The sequence below is a fragment of the Ranitomeya variabilis genome, chromosome 2 (genome assembly GCF_051348905.1).
Source record: "Ranitomeya variabilis isolate aRanVar5 chromosome 2, aRanVar5.hap1, whole genome shotgun sequence".
Taxonomy (NCBI): Eukaryota; Metazoa; Chordata; class Amphibia; order Anura; family Dendrobatidae; genus Ranitomeya; species Ranitomeya variabilis.
Window position 1 is genome coordinate 34,293,720 of NC_135233.1, and position 13,047 is coordinate 34,306,766.

The following is a 13,047-nucleotide window of genomic DNA, read 5'->3' on the forward strand; positions in this document are numbered from 1 at the left end:
GGTAAGTATGCAAAATAATGTAAAGACAAGCCCCCTTAGAGTATCGTGCGAGTCTTGTCCCCCTGGTAAAGATCCTAAAAAATTAGTGTCAAATAAAAGGCCCATATCACTGGAATTGTATTGCGGATAATAAAAAAAACAAACAATATAAAGAATAATAAGGGGAGCAGCGGGAATGAAATAAGAACACTGCCCTCTTTTGACTTGGTGACAGGTCCTCCCCACAATCTCGGCACAGAACATGTCGTGTATATACAGTACATGTAACGTAAACCTCGGCTCGTCGTCCTTCTTGAATATATAGCACCGGAATCAGATGAATGTAACATCGCTGGGACTTTGATGTGTAAAGTCGACGTCTTTTAGAAACAAAAAAACTGCACTGAGATGATGATACGTGAAAGCAAACGATTCGATAAGGTCACTGAGTGAGTGCAGAGCGCCCAGCGAGAGCGTCCCAGGGCAGACAGCAAGATTAATACGTTCTCATATGACCTCGGCCCCGAGCATGGAGGCGGTTCAGGGGTGCACTTTACCAGCCTGCTAGTCCTAACTCGACAAAATCAAAGGAGATAGATCAGAGCAATGTTGATACTCTGCACATATGGGCGCTCTATCTGATGAGCTTTTATTTTCCGCATCAGTGCAACTTTTATTTCGCAATTTTGTATATGATCATTAGGGTGATTTATTAACAAGTAATCACAGGCATTTTGTGCATATGCTTTACCTTGTTTGCTGGCAACTGATACCTCTCCAGCTATTAGCGGCAGAAAATGTTTAAAGTGACCTACAAATTCAGCTCTGCAAAAGGAACGAAGGGGAGGCTGAAGCAAGCAGGAAAATCAATGGAGGGGACAGGGGGGTAATAAGAGTGGGGGGGGGGGGCTGAAGATCTGTGATATCGGTAACATTAAAATAAATGCCCACTCCTTTATTTAACTGAAATCGGGTCAGATTTGTGCTAATTTATTTTTTACTATAGGCTTTCTGACACAGAACTCCAAATCCCCTACACAACGTAGATTTAAAGGATTATTCCCATCTTCATAGATGGATATTGTCGGATCGAGATTGTAAATACAAGCACTTTTGCAATTTACTTCTTATTAAAATTTGCAACCATTCTTGATTTATTAACACTTTAACTCTTTTGTTTTGTTTACAGCTCATTCCCTAGGAGACCGACCACCGCTGCTGTCCAGCTTGTAAGCACTGCTGCAGTCGGGAGATTAGGAGGTAACGTCGCGCTCCAGCGTTCTTGGTCAGCTTCAAAACTGATTGCCAACTCAGTAGCACTGCGCATGAACTGCACATGTTTTGCTATCTAGCAGCGGTGGTCGGTCGCCGAGACAATGAGGTAACAATAGAAAAAGTGTTAATATCTTAAGAACGGATGAAGATTTTAATAAGCGGTAAATTACAAAATTGCTTGTATTTACAAGCCCTATCTGACAATACCCATCTACAAAGATGGGAATAACCCTCTAAGACTGATAGATATAGGAGGGTTTGGAAATTAAACTCAATGATGCAGGAAACTCCTACTCTTCCTCAAGTAGTGGCGGCGGGAGGGAAGAAAGTTATCGGTGTGAATGCTACAGGTTTGGAGGTCTGGATTAGAAAAAAGAAGCATGGAAGTGGGCCCGCTGTCTGCACCCTGACAGTAAGGCAGACTGGCCATCTGGCAAATACCAGGTGGGCCGGACCAGAAGTAAACCGCATCGGCCCGCAATACTATTAACAGCATCCTCAGGACGCCGGTACTGTGAACTGTAGGAGCGCATCACCGCTTGGAATTGAGTAGGGTGAGATGAGTATAAGTTTATCTTTTTATCCTTTGCAGGCACAGAGAATGGACATGGGGGAGTGATTTTTAAAAGGAGGCACAAAAGGGGTCATTATTATAAGGAGGCACAGTGGGGATCATTATTATAAGGAGGCACATTGGGGGTCATTATTATAAGGAAGCACAGAGGGGGGTCATTATTATAAGGAGGCACAGTGGGGATCATTATTATAAGGAGGCACAGTGGGGGGTCATTATTATAAGGAGGCACAGTGGGGGTCATTATTATAAGGAGGCACATTGGGGGTCATTATTATAAGGAGGCACAGTGGGGGTCATTATTATAAGGAAGCACAGAGGGGGGTCATTATTATAAGGAGGCACATTGGGGGTCATTATTATAAGGAGTCACAGTGGGGGTCATTATTATAAGGAGGCACATTGGGGTCATTATTATAAGAAGGCACATTGGGGGTCATTATTATAAGGAGTCACAGTGGGGGTCATTATTATAAAGAGGCACAGTGGGGATCATTATTATAAGGAGGCACATTGGGGTCATTATTATAAGGAGTCACAGTGGGGGGTCATTATTATAATGAGCCACAATATAGGTGACGACCATTAAAAAGAGGCACAATGGGAGGCATTTTTATAAGGAAGCATAAAGGGGCAATATTATTATAAGGAGGCACAGTGGGGACATTATACCCTTGGGGGGTTGTAAAATTATAAGAAGGCATTAGGGGCATTATTACTATGCGGAGACACTGAGGGGGCATTATTACTATCTAGGGCACTGGTTATATCACTATATGGTTTATGTAGACCCGGAAGAATGTGAAGAGGGGGCTGGAAAAGAAGTAAGCCAAAGATGTCTGTGTCACATTCTGCAGGGACGACATATGAATGGAAAAATTAATCATAGCGATCTGGGATGAGTGGAAAACAAAAAGGAAAATGAATGATTACAACGTTACCAGTGAGTCACTGATCTCAATCAATATACACTCACTGGCCACTTTATTAGGTACACCTGTCCAACTTCTTGTTAACACTTAATTTCTAATCAGCCAATCACATGGCGGCAACTCAGTGCATTTAGGCATGTAGACATGGTCAAGACAATCTCCTGCAGTTCAAACCGAGCATCAGTATGGGGAAGAAAGGTGATTTGAGTGCCTTTGAACGTGGCATGGTTGTTGGTGCCAGAAGGGCTGGTCTGAGTATTTCAGAAACTGCTGATCTACTGGGATTTTCACGCACAACCATCTCTAGGGTTTACAGAGAATGGTCCGAAAAAGAAAAAAAATCCAGTGAGCGGCAGTTCTGTGGGCGGAAATGCCTTGTTGATGCCAGAGGTCAGAGGAGAATGGGCAGACTGGTTCGAGCTGATAGAAAGGCAACAGTGACTCAAATCGCCACCCGTTACAACCAAGGTAGGCCTAAGAGCATCTCTGAACGCACAGTGCGTCGAACTTTGAGGCAGATGGGCTACAGCAGCAGAAGACCACACCGGGTACCACTCCTTTCAGCTAAGAACAGGAAACTGAGGCTACAATTTGTACAAGCTCATCGAAATTGGAAAGTAGAAGATTGGAAAAACGTTGCTTGGTCTGATGAGTCTCGATTTCTGCTGCGACATTCGGATGGTAGGGTCAGAATTTGGCGTAAACAACATGAAAGCATGGATCCATCCTGCCTTGTATGGAGCATCTTTGGGATGTGCAGCTGACAAATCTGCGGCAACTGTGTGATGCCATCATGTCAATATGGACCAAAATCTCTGAGGAATGCTTCCAGCACCTTGTTGAATCTATGCCACGAAGAATTGAGGCAGTTCTGAAGGCAAAAGAAGGTCCAACCCGTTACTAGCATGGTGTACCTAATAAAGTGGCCGGTGAGTGTATGTTAACTGTATGGTGGTAATATCAGTTTAACTATACGGTAGTAGTCTTTGTTAGGCTACTTTCACACATCAGGTTTTTTTGTTTCAGGCACAATCTGGCAAATTTTTTAAAAAACGGATCCTTCGCAAATAGTGAAAAACTGATGTGACAGATCCGTTTTTCTGCTGGATCCGTTTTTGTTTTTCACCCGGGAGTACAGTGACTTCCTGTTCTGGGGTGGAGGAGAGAAAGATTCCAGAATGGAAAATGCATAATTATTGGAAAAAACTGGATCTGGTCATTTCTACCTGCGTTTCATACGAATATAACTACTATAATACTGCCCCTATCTACAGGAATATAACTACTATAATACTGCCCCCTATGTGCAAGAATATAACTACTATAATACTGCTCCTATGTACAAGAATATATCGACTATAATACTACTCCTATGTACAAGAATATAACTACTGTAATACTGCCCCTATGTACAAGAATATAACTACTATAATACTGTCCCCTATGTACAAGAATATGACTACTGTAATACTGCTCCTATATACAAGAATATAACTACTATATTACTGCTCCTATGTACATGAATATAACTACTATAATACTGTCTCTATGTACAAGAATATAACTACTATAATACTGCTCCTATGTACAGGAATATAACTACTATATTACTGCTCCTATGTACAAGAATATAACTACTATAATACTTCCCCTATGTACAAGAATATAACTACTATAATACTGCTCCTATGTACAAGAATATAACTACTATAATACTGCCCCGTATGTACAAGAAAATAACTACTATAATACTGCTCCTATGTACAAGAATATAACTACTATAATACTGCTCCTATGTACAAGAATATAACTACTATAATACTGCTCCTATGTACAAGAATATAACTACTATAATACTGCCTCCTATGTACAATAATATAACTACTATAATACTGCCCCTATGTACAAGAATATAACTACTATAATACTGCCCCTATGTACAAGAATATAACTACTATAATACTGCTCCTATGTACAATAATATAACTACTATAATACTGCTCCTATGTACAAGAATATAACTACTATAATACTGCCCCGTATGTACAAGAAAATAACTACTATAATACTGCTCCTATGTACAAGAATATAACTGCTATAATACTGCTCCTATGTACAAGAATATAACTACTATAATACTGCTCCTATGTACAAGAATATAACTACTATAATACTGCTGCTATGTACAAGAATATAACTGCTATAATACTGCCCCTATGTACAAGAATATAACTACTATAATACTGCCCCTATGTACATGAATATAACTACTATAATACTGCTCCTACGTACAAGAATATAACTGCTATAATACTGCCCCTATGTACAAGAATATAACTACTATAATACTGCTCCTATGTACAAGAATATAACTACTATAATACTGCTCCTATGTACAAGAATATAACTACTATAATACTGCCCCTATGTACAAGAATATAACTACTATAATACTGCCCCTATGTATAAGAATATAACTACTATAATACTGCCCCCTATGTACAAGAATATAACTACTATAATACTGCCCCTATGTACATGAATATAACTACTATAATACTGCTCCTATGTACAAGAATATAACTGCTATAATACTGCTCCTATGTACAAGAATATAACTACTATAATACTGCTCTTATGTACAAGAATATACTATAATACTGCCCCTATGTACAAGAATATACTATAATACTGCCCCTATGTACATGAATATAACTACTATAATACTGTCTCCTGTGTACAAGAATATAACTACTATAATACTGCCTCTATGTACATGAATATAACTACTATAATACTGCCTCCTATGTACAAGCGTAAAAGAATATAACTACTATAATACTGCCCCTATGTACAAGAATATAACTACTATAATACTGCTCCTATGTACAAGAATATAACTACTATAATACTGCCCCTATGTACAAGAATATAACTACTATAATACTGCTCCTATGTACAAGAATATAACTACTATAATACTGCCTCTGTGTACAAGAATATAACTACTATAATACTGCTCCTATGTACAAGAATATAACTACTATAATACTGCTCCATGTACAAGAATATAACTACTATAATACTGCTCCTATGTACAAGAATATAACTACTATAATTCTCCCCCTATGTACAAGAATATAACTACTATAATACTGCCCCCTATGTACAAGAATATAACTACTATAATACTGCTCCCTATGTACAAGAATATAACTACTATAATACTGGCCCTATGTACAAGAATATAACTACTATAATACTGGCCCTATGTACAAGAATATAACTACTATAATACTGTCCTTTACAGACAAGAATATGGAGATGATTAAGTGAGACAATTTTCTCTATTTAAGCATGAAAAGAGAATATTTAATTTCCAATTTATTTTTTTCTTTAACTTGTTCAGTTAAAATTACAGTCAGTGTGTGGCAGCATTTATTACCTTAACTTTGCTCCTGAAATATTTCCTGGCTTGATACCCACGCCACCATTTCTGGATCACTGTTGTCATACTGCTGAGGTATCTAAAAATGCAATATGAAAGGTAGTTATATACAGTATATGCTTAATGGAGGGACTGATCAGTTTGCATCCAGACTCAAGTAGCCTCAATCAGGGGAAGCATGAAACGTCAACATGTTCCCTCATTACAGAGAGCTATTTTTTATTCTGAAACCCTGCAGTGTTTCCCTGAAAATACATCCTTAAAAACAGGTCGGCATGAGAAAAAAAAAAAAAAAGAAAATAAAAAAAAGAGTCCAAGAGAGGGCAAAGCTTGCTCTCCTGCTTCTCTCTGTTCAAAATAAAGGAGACTTATCAATCAAGCCAAGACAGACAGGGAAGATCCAAAGGGAGTCATCCAGAGGATACTACCGGTCATCCTTTCATTTTTCTCTCAGCTTATTCTAAGGTTAAACATCATAGTAAAATATAGTAGAGGGGACCGTGATGGGATCTTTTGCCACCCACCATTTCGATAATATGAAGCTGATAACTTGTTTTCTTTAACTCTTTTCTGACATCTGCGGTACATTTATTGCAGAACTTCTAAGAAGTCACGTAGAACTGACTGAAGAGCTGAGCCACCTCTAAACTCAATGAGGGTGTCACGGGGGAACCGCAACAGAGAGTGGTCTACTCGACTTCAGGGGTCAGAAGATCGCAGTGTTTAGTAACACGAACGCCTGCATTGATTGGATCTTCTTTGCTTTCCTGCTAGCTGTGAATGTTTCCCTTATTCTGATGTTGCAAGGACTAAGCAGTTCTGTTTGTCTCCTAAAGCTTTCCATCCTGAGTTAGTTGAGCTGTTCTGATTTCTCTACTCCCTCTTGTGAAAGTATTCATCTTTAGCTTGGGTAGTTGCCAGTGATAGCCTGCTATATCTTGTAATTTGTGCCCTGCTGGCCCACACACAAGTTAGGGGCCGTGCCTAGGTAAAGAAAGGGATAGGACCGCGTACGCCGCACGAGGTGAAAGAGCCCGTACAGAAAAGTCAGAAACTTTTACATTTTGACCGTATTCCTGGGTTATCGAGGAGCAGCAGGTGGGGATAGTCATCTCTCTTCTTCAGGAAGATTCCCAAGTCTGGGCTTTTCCCTCCCTCCCGGTTCTCAGTCGCTCCGGACGGTTGAAGAATTTTTTAGTGCCCAGGGGCTCAATTATGACAATCCCGACTGTGTCGCCCTGGCTGAATCCAAACCACATCAGCTTCAGCAGAGACACTGGCCAGCAGAGGAGTTCTGCTCCGAGTTCCTTAGAAGGTCCACGGAATATCAGGTGGAATGATCCCGCCCTCCGGAGTCATTTTTGTCAGGGTTTTTTCTGATATAGTAAAAGAAGTCTTCATCCTATATGAGACCCCTGTTTCCTTGGATGCCACCATGTTCCTAGCTATCCGTGTGGATCGTCTCTGAGAAAGATGAAGGAGACACCATTATCTACTGGCAGGAGGGTTTTGTTTGATAAGAAATAAAAATAGTTGGTTGGCTGTGTCTTTGCTTGGACTTCCACGAACTTAATTGTATCAACATTTAAGATCCATACACTCTCCCTCTCATTCTGGATCTCTTTAATCAGATTGTCAGGGCTAAATGTTTTACCAAACAGGATGCTAGGCGGGTCTGAACCAGCCCTTGGCACGTTTACTTCTTTAAGAAAAGTTTTGCTTCTGCTCTGGTCCTCATACAGCCTGACGTTACCCAACCGTTCATTGTGGAAGTAGATGCATTGGAAGTAGGGGCAGTATTGTCACAGGGTTTGTCCCCAAGTACATGACGTAAACGTGCCTTTTTCTCTAAAAAATTGTCACCCGCGGAAAGGAATTATGATATTGGAAATAGAGAACTCTTGGCAATAAAGTTGGCTGTTTTGGGACATCTTTTGGAGGGCTCAGTACATCCGGTCACGGTCATCACATACCATAAAAATTTACTATATCTCGAATCTGCTAAACAAATTATTGCTAGTCAGGCAAGGTGATCTTTGTTTTTCATCAGGTTTATTTTTTTGTGACTTATTGTCCGGGGGTTAAAAACCTCAAAGCTGATGCACTGTCCCGTTGTTATCCGGGGGAAGGTAGTAGTTTCGGCAATATGTTAGGACCTGGAGAAAGAGGTTGTAGAAGACCGGGGGACGTCCCTGATGCTTGTCCTCCAGGTAAACTGTTCCTTTGAACCTCTGACTTAGAGTATTAATTTAACATGATTCGGTTCTTGCGGGACATCCTGGTGGTAAAAGGACCATGGATCTACTTTCTTGTTGTTTTCATTGGTCAAGGTTGCACCAGGATGTGAAGGATTATGTCTCATCTTGCAATACCTGTGCGCTTTTGAAACCCCCCCATACTAATATGACCGGGATTCCGAAACCTTTGGCCATTCCTTGTAGACAATGGACTCACCTGTCAGTGGATTTTACCACTGATTTGCCAGTGTACGCAGGTAAAACAGGAATATTAATGGTTGCGGATAGATTTTGCAAAATGGCTCATTTTGTTGCATTACCTGCACTTCTTAATGCTAAAACTATGGCACAAATTTTAATTGATGATATTGTGAAACTTCATATAACTTATAGTCCAGAGGAGAGAAAGTGGGTACCAACGTCTGATGTTCATGCGACCAAGTTGGTTTGGTCCTTTCATGCCTCACATCCAGGTAAACCTGGTCCTCAGGGTCCTGTGTCCCCTCTCAGGAAAGGGGGGGTACTGTCACAGGGGACAGAGAGTGGTCTCCCTTATTTCAGGGGTCAGAAGATTGCATTGTTTGGTTAAACGCATTCCAACACTGGTTGGATATTCTTTGCTTTCCAGTTACGGTAACCGTGCAGATTTCCCTTCTTTTGGTGTTGAAAGGGTTAAGAAGTTCTGTTTGTCATCTAATAAATAATAATAATATTTATTTTTATATAGCACTAACATATTACAGTTTGCACACATTATCATCGCTGTCCCCGATGGGGCTCACAATCTAAATTCCCTATCAGTATGTCTTTGGAATGTGGGAGGAAACCGGAGTACCCGGAGGAAACCCACGCAAACACGGAGAGAACATACAAACTCTTTGCAGATGTTGTACAAGGTGGGATTAGAACCCAGGACTCCAGTGCTGCAAGGCTGCAGTGCTAACCACTGTGCCACCGTGCTGCCCTGATTGCTGCAGCTGTTCTGATTTCTCCACTCCCCTTTGGTATAAGTACTCTTACCTCTTAGGTTGGGACACTACCAGTGATAGCTTGCTATACCTTGAAATTGGTTTGGAGCTGTGAGCCGTGGAAATAGAATTTTTTTTTTTTAGGATTCGTCTCCGAAGATTGCGGTTTGAAACTTTGTCTGGTGTCTTCTTAACCCGTATCTCCCTTTTGCTTTGCCTCACATTCCTTTATAACTGTAGTCAAAAACACAGGGATAGGAACGCGATTGCCACCCGGGGATGAAAGGGCAGCACGTGGCAAGTTTCAGGGCTTGTCCTCCCTGTCTTTTCCTAGTGGCAGTGCTTCCCTTCCCATCCGTCTCGCAATGTATCACCTGGCTCCTAGGTGGAGCATGACAAGGGGATGCTGGACATCCATCTAGTACAGCACGGTGGCTTAGTGGTTAGCACTGCAGCCTTGCAGCGCTGGAGTCCTGGGTTCAAATCCCACCTTGGACAACATCTGCAAAGAGTTTGTATGTTCTCTCCGTGTTTGCGTGGGTTTCCTCCGGGCACTCCGGTTTCCTCCCACATTCCAAAGACATACTGATATGGAATTTATATTGTGAGCCCCATTGGGGACAGTGATGATAATGTCTGTAAAGCGCTGCGTAATATGTTAGCGCTATATAAAAATAAAGATTATTATTTAGATTATTACTGTGCTGACGGAAGTGCAGTGCAACCGCATAGATGCCACGGTCAATGTGGATTTTGGCATCTTTATAGTTAAATAATGGAGGGTGGCTTCTCCACTTGGTGAAAAATTAAATATCTTAAAATGGATACATCAGAAAAAGACATAGAAGCAAATAGCCATAACATTACAAAATTTTATTAGAATATTCTGAAAACAATTACATATAGACATATTCAATAAAAAATACAAAAAATGGGGGGGATAGAACTATACAAAAACTGCCAAAAACCACGTAGGCAAAGAAATTGTATTCAGTAATAGGTGTAGCGAATGTTTACCAAAGAATGCGCAAAATCCCAAATATATCTATAGTAAGTAATGAGTTATATGCAAGTGCAAAAAGGCTTATTTGGATAACCTAATGCGGATAAGGCCCTACTCCCCTACATAAATATATAAACTCAGTGGTTTCCATAAAGACAGGGGACCTAAATAGTTATCAGCCTAAACTCCAGGCATGATATATGAATAAATTAATTGGAGCAGCATAAAAGGGAAAACATTTTAATGCAATTACCTGCGGGTGTTGGCGGCGACCCGGACGCGCGTTTCGCGTGTGGCTTCGTCTGCGGGAAGGTGTGTACTGACAGGGTATATGGGTTGCTTAAATAGCGCTGATTCGAAAGTGGGAGGCGGCAGCTGGATAACGGCGCTTCCGCCGGCTACACCGCATGACGTCACTGCTGATCGGCGTCATGTGACACCTGGTCACTTCCCCTCCCGACGCGTCAGAGAGGGGAGTGAACCAGGGGCCAGTTGCGACGCGTCTCCACAGCGACCCCAATGCGGCAAGCCTGCGCAAGCGCACACTGCACAAGTGAGAGATGGATGACTAGGTATATTGTTATGGACCTGGTGGTTAGGTGCACCAGGAATGACCTGATAGTTAAACACGGAATCGGGACGAGCTCTGGGGAAATGGGAACTCTGCTGACCGCAAACCCTACTCCTATCAACACAACTAGAAATAGCCGTGGAGCGTGCCTGACTCTGCCTAGACGCCTCTTCACAGCCTAAGAGCTAACTACCCCTAAAGAAAGGAAACACAGCCTCACTTACCTCAGAGAAATTTCTCCAAAGGTAAAAGCAGCCCCCCACAAGTATTGACTGTGAGTTAAGAGGAAATCACAAACACAGGATGAAATAGGCTTTAGCAAAGGGAGGCCAGTCTAACTAAACAGATTGAGGATAGAAAAGGGATCTTTGTGCAGCGCCCCAGAGTCCTGGTCGTTGCAGTACTGTGGCTCCGCCACTATGGGGAGCTATGGTACGTCTGATTGCACTAAAGGAGTTTCTCTGACCAGGTAACACCTCACTACACTTCACACTCCGGCCACCAGGGGGGGTGGTCCTATCTACTAGGCCACTCCTCACACTCTGGTAAAACTGGGGGTTGGACAGGAAGACAGGGAGAAGTAGCTGGGAAGAGCTAGTGAGAGGACCTGTCAGGGATGGGATCCTGGCAGACTCCTCAGAGCAGAACTAACCAGTGCACAACGGGAATACAGTAAAGAAGTATTGGGACCAGAAGGAGTCGTGCTGTTAGACCGAGGCAACATCCTTCTGAGGCGCAAACAGTCGGTGGCCGGAACGCCGAGCAAGTAAGAGACTTTAAGTACACTGCAAACCACGGCCGGACAGCTAATTACAGGTTGGCTGTCTCACTTAACACCTAAGCAGACAACGGAGGCAGCTGTGGGAGAGGGGCGACTCTAGGGTCCCGGAAGAACTCCAGGCCTACCCCGTCATACGGGTGCGTCCTACCATATCACCTGGAGGACGAAGAGAACGAACAAATAGAGACAGACAGAAACAGTTGTGAGGACTATCCCGGGAGCTCAGCAGGGAAGAACTACAACACCCAGCGCTAGAAGGCAGACACTGATTCCCACCTGTAAAGAGAACTTCTGATGTGCCTTTGGGCCGGCCGGTCTCTGACAACCCAGTTAACAGCGCTCTGGACTGAGGTCTCCAAAACCTTCAGTAAAGAGGTAAAGAGACTGCAACCTGGTGTCCTCGTTATTTACCGCGACCTGCACCCCACAACTGCACCGCTACACCACCACTTATTCTACCGGACGTCCCTCACCGACACACAGGGCCACGGACCGGGTCTAGCCACCGTGACAACCCCAGGACTGAGACCCAGAGGCTCGGCTTCGGGTACCCCTCGGCCCTGCGGCGGTGTGGGGGCGCTCCATTTTGGCGTCACGAACAGGATCTACTTAAGCCTGAAGAATCAGGTCATGTGTGCCTTGGAACTGTGATTTATTGTGCTTGGACTGTACTTTATTGAAAAGACTGTGTGCTGTGCCATTTACCGCCAAAATTCGCCATTGCCGCGCACGGAGGGAGGAGCCCTAGCTACGCGGGCGGGACCAGCCAAAAGAAGCGCGGAACGGAAAGCGCGGTAAGGCGCCAATCCCGGAAGAGGAACTCCGACCTCCAGCAGGTTAGTGAGAGGAAGGGACCATCATGAGTCGGGAGGAGAGGAGGTGGCGGTCGCAGCCGCAGACGCAGGGGCAGCTCCGGTCCCCGCAGCGGACGAAGCCGCGGCCCTAATACCACCACCGGTAGCCGCAGAACCCGCTGTTCCCCCCAGCCAGCCGGACGCTGCCGCTAACACAAAAGCCATAATGCCCTTCTCTATGCCGTACCTGCCCGGAGCGGCCTGGCTCCCGCGATACTCTGGGGAGTCGCGTACATTCACTGACTTTAAGGAAGGGCTCTGCAGCCTGCTCGAGTTCTATCCCCTGACGGAGCCTCAGAAGGTTCATATGATAACCGGTCAACTCTTTGGGGCGGCTCTGAGAGAATTGAAGTCCTGGCCCGCCGAAGATAAGGGAACTGCGCAACAGATTTTTGCAAAGCTTAAGGCCACCTTCGATACTCGCA

At 43.2% G+C, this 13,047-nt stretch overlaps 1 protein-coding gene across 1 annotated transcript in view; it reads right to left on the bottom strand.

The window, feature by feature from the left end:
- Positions 1 to 13,047, bottom strand: part of SPATA17 (spermatogenesis associated 17) — a 273,405-nt gene that overhangs the window by 241,483 nt on the left and 18,875 nt on the right. Inside the window, exon 3 of the mRNA XM_077282262.1 lies at positions 6,206 to 6,287. Coding sequence (XP_077138377.1) covers positions 6,206 to 6,287 — 82 coding nt within the window. The remainder of the gene's footprint in view (positions 1 to 6,205; positions 6,288 to 13,047) is intronic.